General features: G+C 37.9%; 1 protein-coding gene across 1 annotated transcript in view; it reads left to right on the top strand.

The window, feature by feature from the left end:
- The first annotated feature begins 9,114 nt into the window (after positions 1 to 9,114).
- LOC123569970 (uncharacterized) overlaps positions 9,115 to 18,659 on the top strand; it is a 182,783-nt gene continuing 173,238 nt past the window's right edge. The window contains exons 1-3 of the mRNA XM_065533760.1: positions 9,115 to 9,614; positions 12,042 to 12,114; positions 17,812 to 17,938. Coding sequence (XP_065389832.1) covers positions 9,480 to 9,614; positions 12,042 to 12,114; positions 17,812 to 17,938 — 335 coding nt within the window. The 5' untranslated portion in view covers positions 9,115 to 9,479. The remainder of the gene's footprint in view (positions 9,615 to 12,041; positions 12,115 to 17,811; positions 17,939 to 18,659) is intronic.

Consider the following 18,659-nt stretch of genomic DNA (forward strand, 5'->3'; position numbering starts at 1 on the left):
GCTTGGAAGGAGATGTCAGAGATAGATGGAAATCATTACATGAGATGTGGTCAGCCCTCCTGACATGGAAACTTTATCCCTTTCTCTAGATTTGGGAAGGGCATTAATCAAGATCTTGGTGGGGGAAATCGCTGCTGTTTACCAAGGCACCCTCTGCGCTGGACCTGTTTCCTGTTATTGGGTCATGTTCGGCGATTCATATTTTATTGTTTAAGCTGAGGCAGGGCCAGGGCAGTCACAGTGTGACTTTTTCACTAGGCATCTCATGGTGATTATTTTCCTGTTGTGATAAGGGAGTTGAACCGGAGGCAAATGTCTGGCTGCTCTATGGATTCCCAGCTTCCATGTGATATCCCTGGAATTAATGGTAAAGAAGCAGTGGGCATTGAGAGTTACCACTGACTCCCTTGCAGCTGTCATCATGAATTGGCTCTTCTCTTTTCACCCTGATGGTGGGACACAGGTGGGCGTGAGTTCACTGGGCACATGGTCAGAATGAGCATGGGGCTCTCCCAGTACAATATTATAAAGTTTCTCCTTTGTTTCCTCATCCTCCAATTTTAGAACTCCCAGCTTCCAGGCCCACACAGTTTTGCTGATCACGAATGAAACCTTGAAGAACATCCATCTCTTGTGTGAGTAGGAAGAGAATTTATTAAAAGTTATTCATGTCAAAGTGCTAGTAATTTTAGTCCTTTTCAGGAGCATTTAAATTTTCGAGGAGGCTATCAGGAAAGGGCAATGATGATTGCAAAGGATCATTCAGTAGTGATCAAATTTTAGGCACTGGAAAGAGAGAATTTATTCAGAAAAATCCCACCCTGATTATATGGCTAACTGCTTTGCTTGCAAAACCAACTATAAAGTGTAGGACTGAGAAGTGTTTTTTCTTAATTTTGTGCTTTTCATCTCCCTTTTCATTTACACTTCACAGCCACATTTCTGCTCTACTTAAAAAAACAAAAAACAAAAACAAAAACAAATTGGAAGCCAACAATGGAAAAGAGGGACCAGGAAGACAAGAAGTGAACATCTTAAAGAAAGATATTAAGTGTCTAAAGGCATGAAGATGACTTGTGTTTATTTGGGAATAATCTAGATGCTTTGCACCTGGAGCAGAAAGAACGCAATTAACGGTGAAGGACTTCTCCAAATGATGAGAAAAAATTCACAGTGTGGGTCTACTCTACATCTCTGAAAGGAATAAGTCAGCAAACATCCCTAAGGGCCTACCTTTCAGCTATTTGTTTCGCTTACTCCACTTAAAAATTTCCAAGGGACTTGAGAGACAAGATCTATTTTGAAAGTGCAATTTACACTCTCAAGGTGTCCTATATTAGCTAGCATGTTAGTGAAAAATAAGCCAACCAGTAGGAAAGAAGATGACAATGAAATGAGAGAGAGTGTGGGCATAGATATTAATATTAAATGGGTCAAGTTAAAGTTAAATTAATTCGCTGTCTTTTATGCTGTATGTTAAACTGGCAATCCGTGAAAGTTAGATGCACAGAAATAATGTTCAGTCTTTCGTTCAAAGTTTCCACAGCATTTCATCTGGGTAAAGACATTACACTCAAGATGTGAACATTTTTAATAAAGGAAAGAAGACCTGTGCTTAAAATAAATTTTTTTCTCATTATAAAATAATACCACACACTCCTTTTAGAAAAACAATAAGGACAGTATAAGAAAACAATTAAAATAATAATAATCTTACTATCAAGTGATAAGCACTACTAATATTTTTTATTCATTTTCTACAATATCCCTTTTGATACATTTTCTGTACTATCCCTACATTATTATAGTATTCAAACAATAGCCCACTTAGTATTCTTTTTATTACATGTTAAGACTGGTCCTCATTTTAAAAATATTACAAATAAAACTCTGATTTTTTTTACAATTGTCACATGCTTACATTACTTTATCAGGTTTAAAAAATTATTTTCCACACAACATCTATTTTATCCTTTTTCCAATTCATGGTGCATGTTTTTCTTATTAAGCTGGAATTGTTCTTCATGTGTTAAAGATATTAACATTTGTAATATGTGTCTCAAATGTACCCCCAATTTTTCATCCATTGCTTAAATTATGATGTCTTTATTGATTTGCAAAAGTTGTCCAAATGTATTTATTTTGATGTTTCTTCCATTGCTTTTGAAAGTCATTCATCACCCTGAGATCAATAAAATATTGGTCAATAAAATATTATATTTTATCCTCATTTTGAAAAGTATGCATGACATTGTTGCTTGTTGTTTCTAAAAGACAACAGAGCATAAAGTAAAAGAAGAGATTGCTTTGTGTCCCTCCTGCCACCTTCCACCAATTCCTGTCCACATACGCTCTTTCAAGATTTTATAATTCTACTGTTTACATTTCACTTTTTAATTTCAGACAAAAGTTATTTTGTTATATGGTCTGAGGTGACAATCTAACTTGAGGATTTTATTTTTTTCAAATAGCCAATTTTTCCAACACCAGTGTTGAATAATTCATTTCTTCTTTCTTGGTTTGTAACAGGCCCATATTTTTTGAGTTACAAAGACAGGAAATTCACGATGACATTATGCAACAAAAATAACCTGCTTTCAGTGCTTGAATACACGACTGGCTAAGCACGTGGTTATTCATACACCTATACTCTATGTGGAGGCAGAGCATGTCACTGTAGGGCAAGAGATTGGATTGTCCATTTTTAACAGAATGTTCTAATTTGCTGAACCACACAAGTCTTTAATTTTTCAGTTCAGTTCAGTTCAATTCAACTGACTTAATTTCAACCACTGTTTAGTAATGCGTATTATGTGCATTCACTGTAGTATGTGAATTTGGGTTGATCCAGTTTTGGATTTCAATCCAACCTATGAATAAGTAAGAAGTTGAACAACTTGTCTAATAACTCAGAAAAAAAACAAAATAAAATCGTCCAAACAATTCTGGAGAAAATGGAGGAGGCTTTGCTGAAATAATTTTACATGGTTAACTTTTGAGTTTGAATTGGTATGTTTTTAGGGCCACAGGGTGTCTTCATCTTCTCATCTCCAAAGCTGACAATAACAAATTGTCCAAGTCATTTGGATTATGCCATGAGAGCAGACTGAAAGCTCAAAAGCGCATGACAGAACAAAATAAATAAATAAATAAACATACGTAAGTCAAAGAGACACATTCCTTTCCCACTATAAAAACATAGGAAGACAAAGATGCCTGCCATTCTCGGATAACTACTCATAGTTTATCAAGGACAGAGGAGTGAGCAGCAACAACATTCTTATCACAGATGCCATATGAATATCTAAAATAATCATGCCCACAAATATTCCATTTTACTTGTATTTCTATTGCTTATCTCTTCTTTTCATCATGTTAGTATTCATTTTTTCATAGTATGATATAAAAACAACCTGATGAGATTTTATATATATATATAGAGAGAGAGCGATATATTTTTGGTTCCTATTAGAGAAAACAAAATTATTCATATGATCCCATTAGGTTATGACAGAAAATTGCTGACAGGATGGAAATGTACCAAAGATGTGTTTCTTCTGTTTGTAGTTACACTGTCATTTTTCTTTATTACTTCTGACATGTTGCCTATCACACCAGGCACAGTATAGGAGACTGGGGAATGCTATTTGAACTCCAGGGAGTTCAGAAGTACCTGCTAATTGCCTGACACCATTGTATTTGCCTTCTCCCCATTCTATTGCTCTCTCTGATTGGAATCTCCATAGGGCAAGATTTTCCACAATCCATATAAGAGTTTGAGTTTCTCCTTTTTAGCTTATTCCACAGCCTCATTGTTTTCAAATTTAGTTATGAAAGCATTTTTTAAAACATGATGTGCTTTTAATTTCAAACATTCAGCATAGTTATAATTTTACATTCATTTGTGTGAATATTTGATTGATTCTGTAAATTAGGTATGGAGAATTCAGTGTATTTTCACACCAAGGTACTCCCAGTTCCTAAAACAGTGTGCAATATGGGAACTCAATAAGTATTTATTGACTGAATGTTGAATGAACCAATTATACAAGAGCCATTTTGCTGCATAAGAAGGGAGACACAAAGATGCATGACATATTGTTTCTATTCTCAAAGTACTTACAGTAGAACTGGGAGCCATGACAGACACAAGATTAAATAGGAAGACAAGCCAATAATACAAGAGATGTCTTTCAAAAGTATAGAAAGTATCCAATTAAAGGTACCACAGTCTGTGCTTGTGTCAGCAACAGTATTCACCAAATGAAACACTCCTACACATTCCTCAGCTTCCCTTGCAGTTAAGGGGCCAAGTGACTAGTGTTAGTCAATAAAATGTGAGTAGAGTTTTGTGTGTATCATCCAGGTGGAGGCTTTAATAACCAGTGCGTCTCTATCTTGCTCTTCCTCTGCTAAGGCAAACTTGGAGATCATGTGTTCTTAACTGCATACCTAATGAGATAGAAGTATCTTGAATGTCTGAGTCAACACTTGGAGGAGTGGTGCCCTGTAAAGGCCCTCAACTTACCTGCTATGGTTTGAATATTTGTCTCCTCTGAAATGTGTGTTGAAACTGAATTCCCCATGTAACACTGTTAAGAGGTGGGGCATCTAAGAGATGGTTGGGCAGAGCCCTTATTAATGAATTAACCCATTCCTGAATTAACTGATTAATGAGTTATCATGGGAGTGGGTTAGTTATCACTAGAGTGGGTCTGTTATAAAATCCAGCTTGGCTCTCAAACACCTTTCATGTCCTGTGATGCTTTCTGCCATGTTATGATGCAGCAGAAGGCCCTCACCAGAAGCTGAACAGATGCAACCCCCAGTCTTGTACTTCCCAGCCTCCAAAGCCGTGAAAATTATTCAGTGTCAGCTATTCTGCTATAGCAATAGAAAATGGACTAAGACACTGCCTTAGACTGTGATGTGAGCCAGAGATAAACTTTTGTGTTAAATCACTGATTTGCCTATGCAACAGCTAAGGCAAAATATATTAATACAATATTGTCACAGTTTCAGAAGGTTGGAAGGTCATGAAAAGCTTCTGAAGGTGGTGAATTAAAGCTGGATTTTGAACAGTGTTTAATAATTTTAATAGTAAGTGATAAATTAAGGCAAAGCCCAATGGTATTTTTGCAGACATAGAAAAATAATTCTAAAATTCATATGGAATCTCAAGGGACACTGCATAGCCAAAACAATTTTAACAAATAAAAACAAAGTTTCATGTCTCACATTTCCTGATTTCAAAACTTATTACAAAGATGCAGTGATCGAAACAGTGTGGTACTGGCATAAAGACAGATATATAGATAAATGGAATAAAATATAAAATACAGAGCCCAGAAGTAAATGCTAACTTTTATGTCCAATAGATATTTGACCAGATGTCAAGGCCATTTATTCGGGAAGGACTGTCTTTTCAACAAATGGGGCTGTGAACACTAGCTATCTACATGTAAAATATTAAAATTAGACCCATGCCTTACATCGTATACAAAATAAATGCCAAACAGGCTGGGCACAGTGGTTCACACCTGTAATCTCAGCTACTCAGGAGGCTGAGGCAAAAGAATCACTTGAGCTCAGGAGTTTGAGGCTAGGGTGAACTATGGTCATACCACTGCATTCCAGCCTGGGTGACAGAGCAAGACCCTGTCACCAAAAAAATAAATAAATAAGGAAGGAAGGGAAGGGAAGGGAAGGAGGGAAGGAAGTGGGGAGGGAGGGAGTAAGGTAGGAAGGAAGGAAAGAAAGGAAAATGGATCAAAGACCTAAATATGAAAGCTAAAACTACAAAATTCAGAACAAAAATGTAGGAAACAGCTTCATAACATTGAATTTGATGATGATTTCTAAGAGACGGCACCAAAATCACAGGCCTCAAAGAAAAAACAGATAATAAGATCACATAAAAACATAAAAACTGCATCACTGGCTGGGCATGGTGGCTCGTGCCTGTAATCCCAGCACTTTGGGATGCTAAGGCAGGAGGATCACTTGAGCTCAGGAGTCTGAGACCAGCCTGGGCAACATGGTGAAACACCATCTTTACTAAACATACAAAAATTAGCTGGGCATGTTGGCACACACTTGTAATCCCAGCTACTTGGGTCAAAAAAAAAAAAAAAAATCCACAAAAACAACAGCAACAACAACAACAAAAACAGCTCACGTAAAAACTGCTCCACTATCAACAGAGGCAACTCATGGAATGGGAGAAAATATTTACAAACCATATATCTGATAAGGGGTTAATATCCATAATATATAAAGTACTCCTACAACTGAGCAACAACAAAAAAACAAACAAGAAAATTAAACCATAGGTGAAGGACTTGAACAGACATATTTCTCCAAAGAAAATATACAAATGGCCAAGAACCATACCAGAAGATGTTCACCATCACTACTTATTAGAGAAACAAAAATTTAAAACTGTAATGAGATAACACCTCATACCCTTTAGGATGGATACCATCAGAAAGCAAAAACAAAACAGAGAAAACAGTGTTGGTGAGGATATGAAGAAACTGGATCCCTTGTGCTCTATTGGTGGGAATGTAAAATGGTGCAGCCACTATGGAAAACAGCATGGAAATTCCTCGAAAAATCAAAAATAGAATTACCATATGTTCTAAAAACTCAACTTCTGGATACATACCTAAAGAATTAAAATCAGGGTTTCAAAGAGATATTTGAATGCCTGTGTTTGTTGCAACACTATTAATAATAGCCAAGAGGCATAAGGAACCCATTTATATCCATTGATGCATAGAGGATGTGTTAACCTGTTCCTGTGTTGCTGTGAAGAAATACCTGAGACTGGGTACTCTATAAAGAAAAGAGGTTTATGGCTAACACGGTGAAACCCCGTCTCTACTAAAAAATACAAAAAACTAGCCAGGCGAGGTGGCGGGCACCTGGAGTCCCAGCTACTTGGGAGGCTGAGGCAGGAGAATGGCGTAAACCCGGGAGGCGGAGCTTGCAGTGAGCTGAGATCCGGCCACTGCACTCCAGCCCGGGCGACAGAGCGAGACTCCGTCTCAAAAAGAAAAAAAAAAAAAAAAGAAAAGAGGTTTAATTGACTCATGGTTCTGCAGGCTGTACGAGTATGGCACCAACATCTGCTTGGCTTCTGTTGAGGGCCTCAGGAAGCTTACAATCATGGCAGGCCAGTTGGGGAGTAGTCATGTCACATGGCAAGAGCAGGAGCAATAAAGGGAGGTGCCACACTCTATTAAACAATCAGATTTCATGTGAACTAAGAGCGAGAACTCATTCATTATCACGAGAACAGCACCAAGCCATTCATGAGGGATTTGCCCTCATGACCCAAACAGCTTACGCCGGGCCCCACCTTCAACACTGGCAATTACATTTTACCATGAGATTTGAAAGGGACACACATCTAAACATTATCAATGGATAATCAAAATGTTGTGTATACATACAATGGAATACTATTTCGCTTTGAGAAAGGAAGGAAATTCTGACAAATGTTACAACATAGATGAACCTTGAGGACATTATGCTAAGTGAAATAAACCAGTCACACACACACAAAAAATATGGTATGACTCTACTTACATGAAGTACCTAAAATAGACAAATTCATAAAGAGAAATTAGAATGGTGGTTACCAGAGGCTAGCAGGAGGCAGGGAATGGTGAATTGTTTCATAGGTACAGAGTTTCAGCTTTTCAGGATAAAGAGTTCTGGAACTTGCTTGCACAAAAATGTGAACATACTTAACATTACTGAACTGTACACTTAAAATGGTTAAGATAATAAATTTTATGTGTTTTTAAAGTCATAATTAAAAATTTAAAAATTAAGGCAAGTGGTTTTTAATTCCCTCCTCGTGTTTCAGATATGGTATTAATTTTAGCAGAGAGGAAGAATGAAATATCCCTACTCCCAGGAAAATAAGCTCCCCGGATGCATAATCCAGAGATTATATATCATTGTAGTTGCACTTTGTGGCTGAATTTAGAAAACTCTAGCCTATAAAATTATAGTGTGTTACTAACCTTTGGCCATCAATGAAATGACCAGAACAAAGGCTCTAATGACTATGTTATCAGGAAACTTATCTGAATTCTCCATTGTGCTCTCCATGTGGACATATTTTTTATAATCAAAGTACCCATTGGCCAGAGCTGGAGAAGATCTGGGCTCTCCCACTGGTGCCACTGCTGATGGCATGTGTAGCTGGGCATTCCCAGCCAGTGTTCCTCGTTTATAAACAAAGATGGCCAGCTTATCCACATTGCTTGTGTTTCCTCACGGCATAATTTACTGCTACCTGCTGCACAGGGAAATGTTTCTCTGTATGTGTTTATGTGGTATTGACTTCTAATTTTTACTCTATACCTGTTTTGTAAATTGTAACTATTAAAACATGTTTAAATTGTGGAATTAATAAAACTCTATTACTAACATTCCAAAGACAGCACAAGCCAGATATTTCAACTGAAGGAATTTAATAAAGGGAATTCACTATAGAGTTGCTGGAGGGGCTGAATATAGGTGAGGTGCTGCTACTCATAGGGTCATAAAGGGAAAAGATTGGAGTCCAGACTGACTAACAGGTGGGAGCTAGAACTATGAAGAAAGTCTGGTGGGAGCTGGGACCATGACATGGGCTAGAACTACAATGGAGCTGTTGGAGGTACTACCTGAGGGATGAGGAGGTGGGCATCTCTCCCCTCCCAACCTCCAGTTTCCACCAGTGCTGCCCATTGATTTAACCTTAATGGAAGCCAGTGAGCAAGAGCATCTGGGAATTTAACTTGTAGAGATAAGTTCTCCACAGAGCAGAATGAGGGAAGAAAGTGTGAATGGATCTGACAACCAACAGGCAAATGACGAGTACAAACAGCAAATTTCAAAGCCATGTATTTATTTATTAGGATTACAATTAGGTATGCCGCCTCCCCTGTAGATAAGTAACTACTTGGGACCAGGGACAGAGATCATTTGAAAGACTCTTTGGCAAATAGTTAATCTGACTATACTTAGACCCGAACTTCTTCACACAAGCAGATCAATTGTTTTTTAGTGAAGTATTCAAATGCAGAAACACTAAGGACTTAAAAACCAAAAATTAATTAGGGTGGGAGGAAGAGACAGTGAAGCAGCCCCTTAAAAATGGTCTTTAGGGTAGAAACACTTTATTTGGGAAGCAAAGTGCTAGATTCAGTAATAGAAACCACTCAGTGTCCCTGGTGAACGACTTGATCCTGGCGATCAGAACCTTTACTTCAGCCAGCAATAAACTCTTAGAAAACAGAAGCTTCGAGGTGTGCCCTCCTGTTCTGCATGAACAAGTTTTCTGGTTGAACATGCTGAACCTCTTAAAAAATTCAGAACAACTTTTCTCAGCTTTTACAAAGGGATTTCAATCATATGAAGAGAGGAAAACACACTGAGTCATAACAGTGACATCAAAATGCTTTTAAAATTGACTGAAAATGTGGTTGCTTTTGTTTGAGAATGGCAAATCAAAGAATGGGACGTTGGGTTCTTATCTCAGAAGAAACAAAGGAGGAGACCCTGAAAAACTGAACTTGAAGAGGAAGAAGTGGAATTATGCAACTCTTCATAATGTTGGTGAAAACTGTTACATCTTTGTGAATGGTTCTACAGAAACTGCCTGATAGGAATGGTGTGCGCAACTTCTAGTCTAATGGATCTCCTATCTTGATGTCCTTGACTCCCAGCTCATCAGAGTCTTTAGTTTTCCTCTTTTTAATTTGCCTCTTAATGTCAGAGTTTAGCTGTAAAGATAAAATGTCTAAGTTCCTTGTTGTAAGGTTTCTAAGGAATAATATCAGTACTACAAGTAATGCCTCCCTTTTGGGGGTGGTGGGGGAGGGGGGCGGGTGTGCGTGTGCCTGTGTATTGGTGATAGCTATAAAATAGAAATGGAACTTAGGAATATTTTTCCAGCAGTGCCCCACTATCACTGTTCAGCCCCATACAGGCTGCTCCTGGAATACCAAGTGATGTCTTATTGAGTCTTAGATAAACAGCAACTGGCAAGATACCTGGAAAAGTATTTCAGCATGAAAACAGTTTTAGGTCAAATGAGGCCTGGAGAACTGCAGCTTAATTTGATCCATTGCAGAAAGGAAACAACAAAAGGCTTTTAGGTATTTGGTGGCACAGGTCCCACCAGAAAGTAATATCCAGCACTCTGGGTCAATTCAATATTTAATTATATCAGTTAAGAAGGGAACTAATCAAATACAGGCTTTGTGCAAACGCTCTTTCTATATTTAACTCTGCATGCCATGAATCTACTAGATAGGAAAATTTGAGTTTAATAATATTTAAAAGCTCTTTAAAAGAAGCACCATCTATCCCTTTATAGGGACTTGCATTTTAAAAAACAGAAAAGCTATCTCTTGGGGGCTTAGTGGGAGTTGAGCCGCCTGAGATCTGGACAGTTACTCAGGAGATACTATGTGGAGATGAGAATGATAGCTCTGTCATTAAAGTAGAAGGAGCTGAGCCTCACAGGTACACACGCAGTGCGCCTTGTACCCATGCACGCCATTAGCAAGGCAGCGTGGGAGCAACGCATCTATTGTAAATCATTCTGAGCATGCGCACGGTGTGAGCATGCGCAGCACTGTCAGAACGCAGGGCCTTTCTCGCTTATTTTGCACCTTTGAGACTGCGCCTCTGGGTGCTCGTTGTACCCTGACTTTCTTTGCAGGAGGAGAGGAATGCATTTCCCTAGGGACGCCCCCCGTTTCTTGATTCCCTTTAGGTATATTTATTCCTGCTTAATCCTCACGTCAAATCTGCAAAATACTTGATGGGGACTTGAACTTTTTTTTTTTTAATTCCCAGAGAGGCAAAACCTTATCAGTCTGTTGGAATATTGCTGCAAAACCATGTTTTGAACGGGTGGGTTCTGTCAGATTGATTGGAGGTTTCTGGCTGGAATGTTTAATTATCACCTAATTAAGACAGGCTTTCGTTAGTCTCTTTTTTGTATGCCTTGAGATTGCCAGCGGCAGGGTAAGCTTTGCTTGACTGACAGCTGTCAGTGGCCCATATGGAAATGACAAATAATGTGACAGGATGAAGATAAAAGGTTTCACCTCGACACTGTCCTGTGCCAGGACTCCTTTTCTCCACTCCAGGCTTTTAAGGTAGATGCCATGGTTATGTGCTGCGTTGACTTGACTGTTAGAAGGTTGCGTGCTGGACAATGATTGCAGTGACCCATCAGGCCATGCATGATAATTAAGATGTTAAGCTGTCTGGGTTGACGGATCACTTCACTGGATGATCCACTGCTCTGCCGTCAGCCACTCAGATGATCAGAAACAATTGATTCCGCTCAGAGGAGCCGAACCTGCCTTCTCAAGCCACACCTAGTGAATGGAAGATGTTAAAGATAACAACTCCATAGGCTCTTCTTTTGTAAATCTGGTGTACGAGGTCAAATGGGGTTTTCACAGGCCCCAGGAGGGACAAATCATCGATTCAAATTTTTTTCTTGTTTCATTCATCCTGCCCAGCACTCCATTGTTTTGTTTTGTTTTGTTTTGTTTTTTTAAAAAACATTAGCTTTTGCCACATTAATCACCTACTTGGAGGGTGCTGGAAGAGTGCTCATTGCGGGCTACAGAATTCAACCCAGAGTTCCAGGCTGCCCAGGCACTGTCGTCAGACTATCTGTCCAGATGCATTTCCTCCTGCTCCATGAGAGGAGCTCCACTTTACAAAACTCTTTGCCCTTTGTTGCTTGAATCCATCTTCACCATTCTTATTTCCAACCTCGACTGGGCTTTCTTCCATTTCCTTCTCTTCTACCTGGGTGTCTTCCAAGAATACTCACTACAGTCCTTGCATTAACTGAAGTTTGGCTTTCTCTGGGGCCACAGATTCTCCTGGTGCTCAAAAGAGCAGAGGTTGTTCACTCCCTGGAGTCCAAGTGACTTAGGAAAGAAAAAGAGAGGACTGCCACATGTTCTTTGACCTTCATTGCCACTCTCATTATTATTCTACCCTTGCAGAAAATCTCCATCTGTTTGGAGAAGTACTGCATCCTTCCAGATTATCTTCTACACTATGCCTTATTGTTATCTGGTGAGTCATCATCACTCTATCCCCCACACCACAGAATTTGCTTTCCGACTTGTGCTTTTAATTTCTACTAACCATCATAATAGGCATCTTTGGTGTATTTCAGATAATTCCTCTAATCACGTTCTGTACTCATTTTTCCTCTGACAACTCCAAAAGATGTTTGCCCTATTTTTGTTTCAGTAGCACACTTTTTCTGGCCACACTCAGCCCTGTTCAATCTCTGAAACCTCTGTATGTCTCTTTGTCTTCTCATCTCAGTCTTTTACCACCATTAGACGTGTTCATCAGCTTCACGGAGTCCTCCAGACTTTAGACCCTTTAATTTTCACTTGAGTATCCAGCTTTCTTATCTCAATGATGGGTCAGTTGTTCGCTGGCTGATCACTTCAGAGAGATCTCCTTTATTTCTTTGTTCTTTAGCTACACTAATGTTTTAAGACACAACTTCCTGATATTCCAGCTATGTGTGCTGTTAGAGATAAATTTCTGAGCTTGAAAAAAAGGAAAATCTTGTGGTCAAATGATGTTCCATAACTCGAAACAGTGACATTGCGGTCATGTCCTAAGAGTCCTTTTAGAATTTTTAATAGAAGATTCTAATGTGGCATAGAGGAATGAACACAGCTAAGAACCTGGAGGTTCTGTCTTTAATACCAGAGTATTTTTATGCAGTCCTACCGAGATATCTATCCCTCTCTTCCTTTCATCCTACCTTCCTCTTTTCATCTATATCTCCTTCTTTACATTTTCATCTGCTTTTTCTGTCATATACAGTGATAAATCACTATATTGTTTACATCTCTGGGGATACAAAAACAGACGTTGCCCTCAAGGAACTTAAAGGAAGGCAGCCAAAGAAATTGTTTACTTTGGTGCTATGCAATAAGTGTAGCTGTAGAGGTCTGCACCGCTACACAGAGAAGAGAGAAACCAGCTCTACCTGGGAGAGTTATACAGGCTCCAGAAAGAAGGTGGTTTTGATCTAAGTGCAGTTCATCTCCTATTACTTAGGGGGTTGATCTATACAGGTAGACAAATCAGGCCTTTTATTCCAGCCCCCAAATAAATTTTGCTATGCTGGGTTGTTTCCTCTAGAATCAACTAAGTGTAAACTCACACCTTTTCTTTGGACTGTGGCAGCCTCACTGGGGGATCCCTGCAGTGATCCTGTGTTTAGCCACCTTTCCAGAGACAGGCCCTCACAGAAGCTCATCAGTATACAGAGCTTCTTCTTGAAGAGCGCTGTCCAATATGCTAGTCACCAGACATGGGTGGCTATTTAATTTTAAATACAAATTAATAAAACTTAACTGATATTAAGAATCAGTTTCACAGTTGCACCAACCACGTGCTAAGTGATTGATAGTCACTGGTGGCTAGTGGCTACCATATTGGACAGTACCTACTACAGATCATTTTCATCACTGCAGAAAGTTCCGTTAGACTGCTTTGCTTTAGAAGATGCTTCTTCCATTTTTCTAGTCATCTTCAGTTCCATCAGATATAACTTAGTGTGCTGTCCAGGTGTCGTTAGACCCAGTCAATGGGTCAGGTTTCTTTCATGCCTTATCCTTAACATGACACAGTACGGATGAACTTGCTGGACATTAGTATTCATATCTTTGAGGACATTATGCTATGTGAAATAAGTCAGCCACAAAGAGACAAATACTACATGATTTTACTTATATAAGGTATCTAAAGTAGTCAACAGGTAGAAACAGAAAGGGGAATTGTAGCTAGGTGAGGGGAAAATGGGGAGTTGTTCAGTGGATATATAGTTTCAGTATTGCAAGATGAAAAAGTTCTAGAGATGTGGTGCACAACAATTTGAATATAGTAATACTATTAAATTGGATACTTAAAAATAGTTGAGATAGTAAATGCTATATTATGTGTTTTTTACCACAATTTTAAAAAAGAGCAGTGTTGCCCTGTACAAGGTCAACTTACATATTCAAGCAAAAAAAGTAATAAAAAGTAAAATATAATTTGCAATAGAAAAAATGGATAAGATATGCAAGAATTAATAAAAAATTATTTGTATACCAAAACTTAAGACTAATGAAATACATAGACCATAATCCTATGAAATATAACAGTATTCCATGCTCTTGGTTGAAACAAAAATGTAAAAAGATGTCAATTCTTTTCAAACTGAATTTTTGCGGAGTATTTAATAAACTTCCTCATAAACCTTTGGAAGAATAAAGATCCAGAAATACCTAAATCAACTTTGAAAAAGAACAAAGAGGGGAAACTTTCTCTACCTGATGTTAAGATAAACTACAAAGCCATGTTTATCAAAACAGCATTGCACTGTCACAAGAACAGACAAATATACCAATGGCATAGACTGGAGAGCTCAAAAACATGTTCATGAATATACAGGAAATGATTGTATAGTATGATTAGTGCTGTAAATCACTGGGGCAAAGAAGAGATTATCTAGTAGTGTTGGCAACACTGGCTTGCCATATGCAGAAGAAAAAAATATAAGCCAGAATCCCTACCTAAGACTATTTATAAAGATGAGTGCATGATAGGTTAAAAATCTAAATGTGCAAGGAGAAGCTATAAAGTATATGTGAGATAGTGTAGGAGTATGTCTTTGAGACACAGATGAGGACACACTTTCTTATTTGTTCTACCTTCTATTGGTTCTCTCCCTACCCCACAAGCGCATAATCTTCTTTGATGCCACCTCCACTTCTCCCTGGCCTCTTACTGTGGGAAGGCCCTGGAGCTCAGTACTTGGACCCTTTCTCTTTTTTATTCTACCTCACTTAGTGGGTTATTTTAGCCAGTCTCAAGATTTTAAATACCATCTCTGTGTTGAGAAATTTTCCAAATTTTAATCTCCAGCTGAACCTACTTGACACCCCCACATGGAGGTCTGATGAATATGTCAAACTTTGCAGGCCTAAGATTAAACTTGTAATCTTCCCTGTAAAATCTGCTGCGCCCACAGCGTTTGTCATTTCATCTCTAGGCTTCCCGATGCTTAAATCAAAACGTTTAAGTCTTTTTTGACTCTTCTGTCTGTCACACACAGCCCACCTTTAACCTGTCAGGGCATTGTCTTGGCTCTGTTTTCAAAGGTTTTCCAGAATTTCACCCCTGCTCCCACCTCCATTGCTTGGATCCTGGTCAAAGCCACCATCAGCCTCTTTGTGGGCTTGGGGAAAACTTATGTCTATTGACAACCGACATTGCAAATGGTATTGTCTCCAATATATGAATAGTTTCTCAAACTAGAGAACAAAAGAACCAATAACCCTAGAAAGATGAGCTAAAGAAATGAAGAAACAATTCATGGAAAAAAAGATGTAAATGGCTCTTGAACTTATGAAAAAGTTCTTGACCCTCCTCTTCATAAGAGAAATGCAAAATAAAATTACACTAGGTGATTATTACTAAAAAGTAAAAAAACTCAAAAAACAAAAAAAAAAAACCGATGTTGCCAAGGTTGGGGAAAAAAGAGAATGCTTATATACTGCTAGCGGGCATGGAAATTAGTTCTGTCACTGTAGAAAGCAATTTGGAGATTTCCTAAGGAACTTAATACAGAACTACCATTCAACCCAGCAATCCTATTACTGGATATATACCCAAAGGAATATAAGTCATTCTGCCATAAATTATCTAAAAAGTGAAAGAGGGATAGAAGTTTGACTTATCTGAATATACCTTTGTGTGTGTGTGTGGTTTTGACTTTCCAAGTCAAAATACTTTGTAAGTATTTTACATAAGCATGAAACCAAATTTAAATTTAAAAAGCCATCATTACAACATTGGAAGGAAACAGAAACAAATAAATCCAAATTTTTGTTCTAGATTGAGGCTTTTTCCTGAATATTACCCGATAATTTCTTTCTTCTGGTTTATCTTTCTGTTCTCCTTTTTTTCTTTTCCATGTTTTTTTGTTTGTTTGTTTGTTTGTTTTTGTTCTTGTTTGGCTATGGTATTTTTACCTAGTTTCAGAAATTGTATTGAGTCTGATGTACTGTTTGGAGAATTTGGATTTTATTTCCACTGAATCTGAGACCAGTTTGTTTTTCCCTCACAGATACAGTTTGATTGCTGGCTACTTACAATTTGTAGTAAACATTACTAGTTGTCTACTTCTATCTATCCTCCTTTTCCTTAATAAAGGGCCATTGATTTTTTTTTTTTTTCCCATGGAACAATGTGCTCTGATAGATACAATTATATTTCCCAGCTTGATTTTTAGCTACTAGTCGTCACTGAGATACATTTGCAAGTAATTAAATAAGGCTTCTGGAAAATTTTATTAAAAGATACAACTTAGATATGAGAAATTTTTTTTTCTTGCCCTTTATCTTCTTCCTTCCTGGAGTGTACATGTGATGGCTGGATCTTCAGCAACCATACTGCAACTTTGAAAATGAATGTCACATGCTACTGATGACAGAAAAGAAAGAAGAAACTTGAGTGCATTATAAATTTATGGTTTTACTATCCTAACTCTGGATTACCTGCCTTTGGAATTCTTCCATGTAAAATATAAAGCTTTTGATTTTTAAGCCACTGTAATCAGGCCTCTGTTGCCTATAGTTGAAGGCAATTCCTAATCAATACTCTGTTCTATTGACTTCTTAGCAGTCTGAGGGATAGTGATATGGTTTGGTGGTGTCCCCACCCAAATCTCATCTTGAATTGTAGCTTCCATAATTCCCACATGCTGTGGGATGGACCCGGCAGGAGGTAATTGAATCATGGGGGTGGGTTTTTCCCATGCTGTTCTCATGATAGTGAATAAGTGTCATAAGATCTGATGGTTTTATAAAGGGCAGTTCCCCTGCACATGTCCTCTTGCCTGCAGCCATGTAAAATGTGCCTTTGCTCTTCCTTCACCTTCCACCATGATTGTGAGGCCTCCCAAGCCATGTGGAACTGTGAGACCATTCAGCCTCTTTTTCTTTATAAATTGCCTGGTCTCAGATATTTTTTCACAGAAGTATGAAAATGGACGAATACAGATAGCAAAGTTAGAGTCTTTAGCTGATGCAAAAGATGTCCTTGTTAGAATAACTGAACTGTGCTCTGTCAGAGATATTATTCATTTTCTTAACTTGTCTATTGACAACCGACATTGCAAATGGTATTGTCTCCAATATATGAATAGTTTCTCAAACTAGAGAACAAAAGAACCAATAACCCTAGAAAGATGAGCTAAAGAAATGAAGAAACAATTCATGGAAAAAAAGATGTAAATGGCTCTTGAACTTAACTTAAAAATATTATTTTTTTAAATTGACATGTAAAAATTGTATATATTTATGATGTACAATGCAATGCTTTGAAATATATACACATATGCTGTTGAATGACTAAATCAAGTTAATTAACATATGCATTACCTCACATATTTATTTGTGGTGAGAACATTTAAAGTCTATTCTCAGCAATTTTCAAGTACTTAGTACATTGTTTTTAACTATAATCACCATGTTGTACAATAGTGCTCTTGAAATTATTCCTCCTAACTGAAATTTTGTATTCTTCAACCAAGTGGAGATATTATTCTTTATCAGGATTTTATCTACATATCTAGGGGGCATGCACCATTACTGTTAGGGGGCAGCTTGCTCTTGCAATTCCTTATGTAACCCTGAAGCCTTCACTTCATCTGAGAATCAGACCTATGACACTTTTTTCCATTTCCTCCTACAGGCTTGTTCCACAACCAGGTCAGAAGAATGAAAATTGCAGGTAACTATTCTGTGTGTTTCTCTCCAGAATGGTGGATGTTAGAGACCCTACTAAGGATCTGTGGACTCACTAACGTAGTCTCTAAAAGGTGAGGACAGAGTTTGGAGCTGAACTATGCCCAGCCTCTGTTTCACTCTCCAGAATCTCCTGCTTTCTTCCATGGTAACTAGTCATTGAAGCTTATTTTATTATGTCTCTTTACTTGTATGAATAATCATATCCTTGCATATCGAAGGTGAGAGATTATCTAATAGAGTTTTAACCTACCATTTTAAACCAGGATCCATCTATATAGCCTTTGAAGTTCCATAAGTACTATAAATATATAAAAAAAATTAAATCAATATTGCCATTGTTTTTATTTAGTGTAGAGGCAAAATTTAACATGTAATATTGGAAAAATCTAATTTTAGAGTCTTTTTGGCTAGTGTATCCCCTAATGAATTAAATTAACAGTTTCACGGCATTCTTAATGGGAATGATCAGCTCTAATATGCAGCCAGGATGCAGTCATATGGTGATGCAGGTTGCTTACAGCCAGTGTCCCTTCTAAGTGATCAATTCCCTGCTATATTTGTTGTTACATATTTAGGATATCATCTCTGATGTTTCCTAAAAAGAACACCCAGAGTGATAGTCAAAATATGTATCCAAAAGGATAATTCTTTGAGGGAATCAAGGAATAAGACGAAGCAAGCACATGTCTTTGTTATAGGACTTAACAGAGACTTTAATGTACTAATGTGATTTGGAAAGTTCCAAGTGAATAACTCAGTGACTGATAGGAGGGAGAGCTTCCTTAGTTTTAT

The sequence above is a fragment of the Macaca fascicularis genome, chromosome 18 (genome assembly GCF_037993035.2).
Source record: "Macaca fascicularis isolate 582-1 chromosome 18, T2T-MFA8v1.1".
Lineage (NCBI taxonomy): Eukaryota > Metazoa > Chordata > Mammalia > Primates > Cercopithecidae > Macaca > Macaca fascicularis.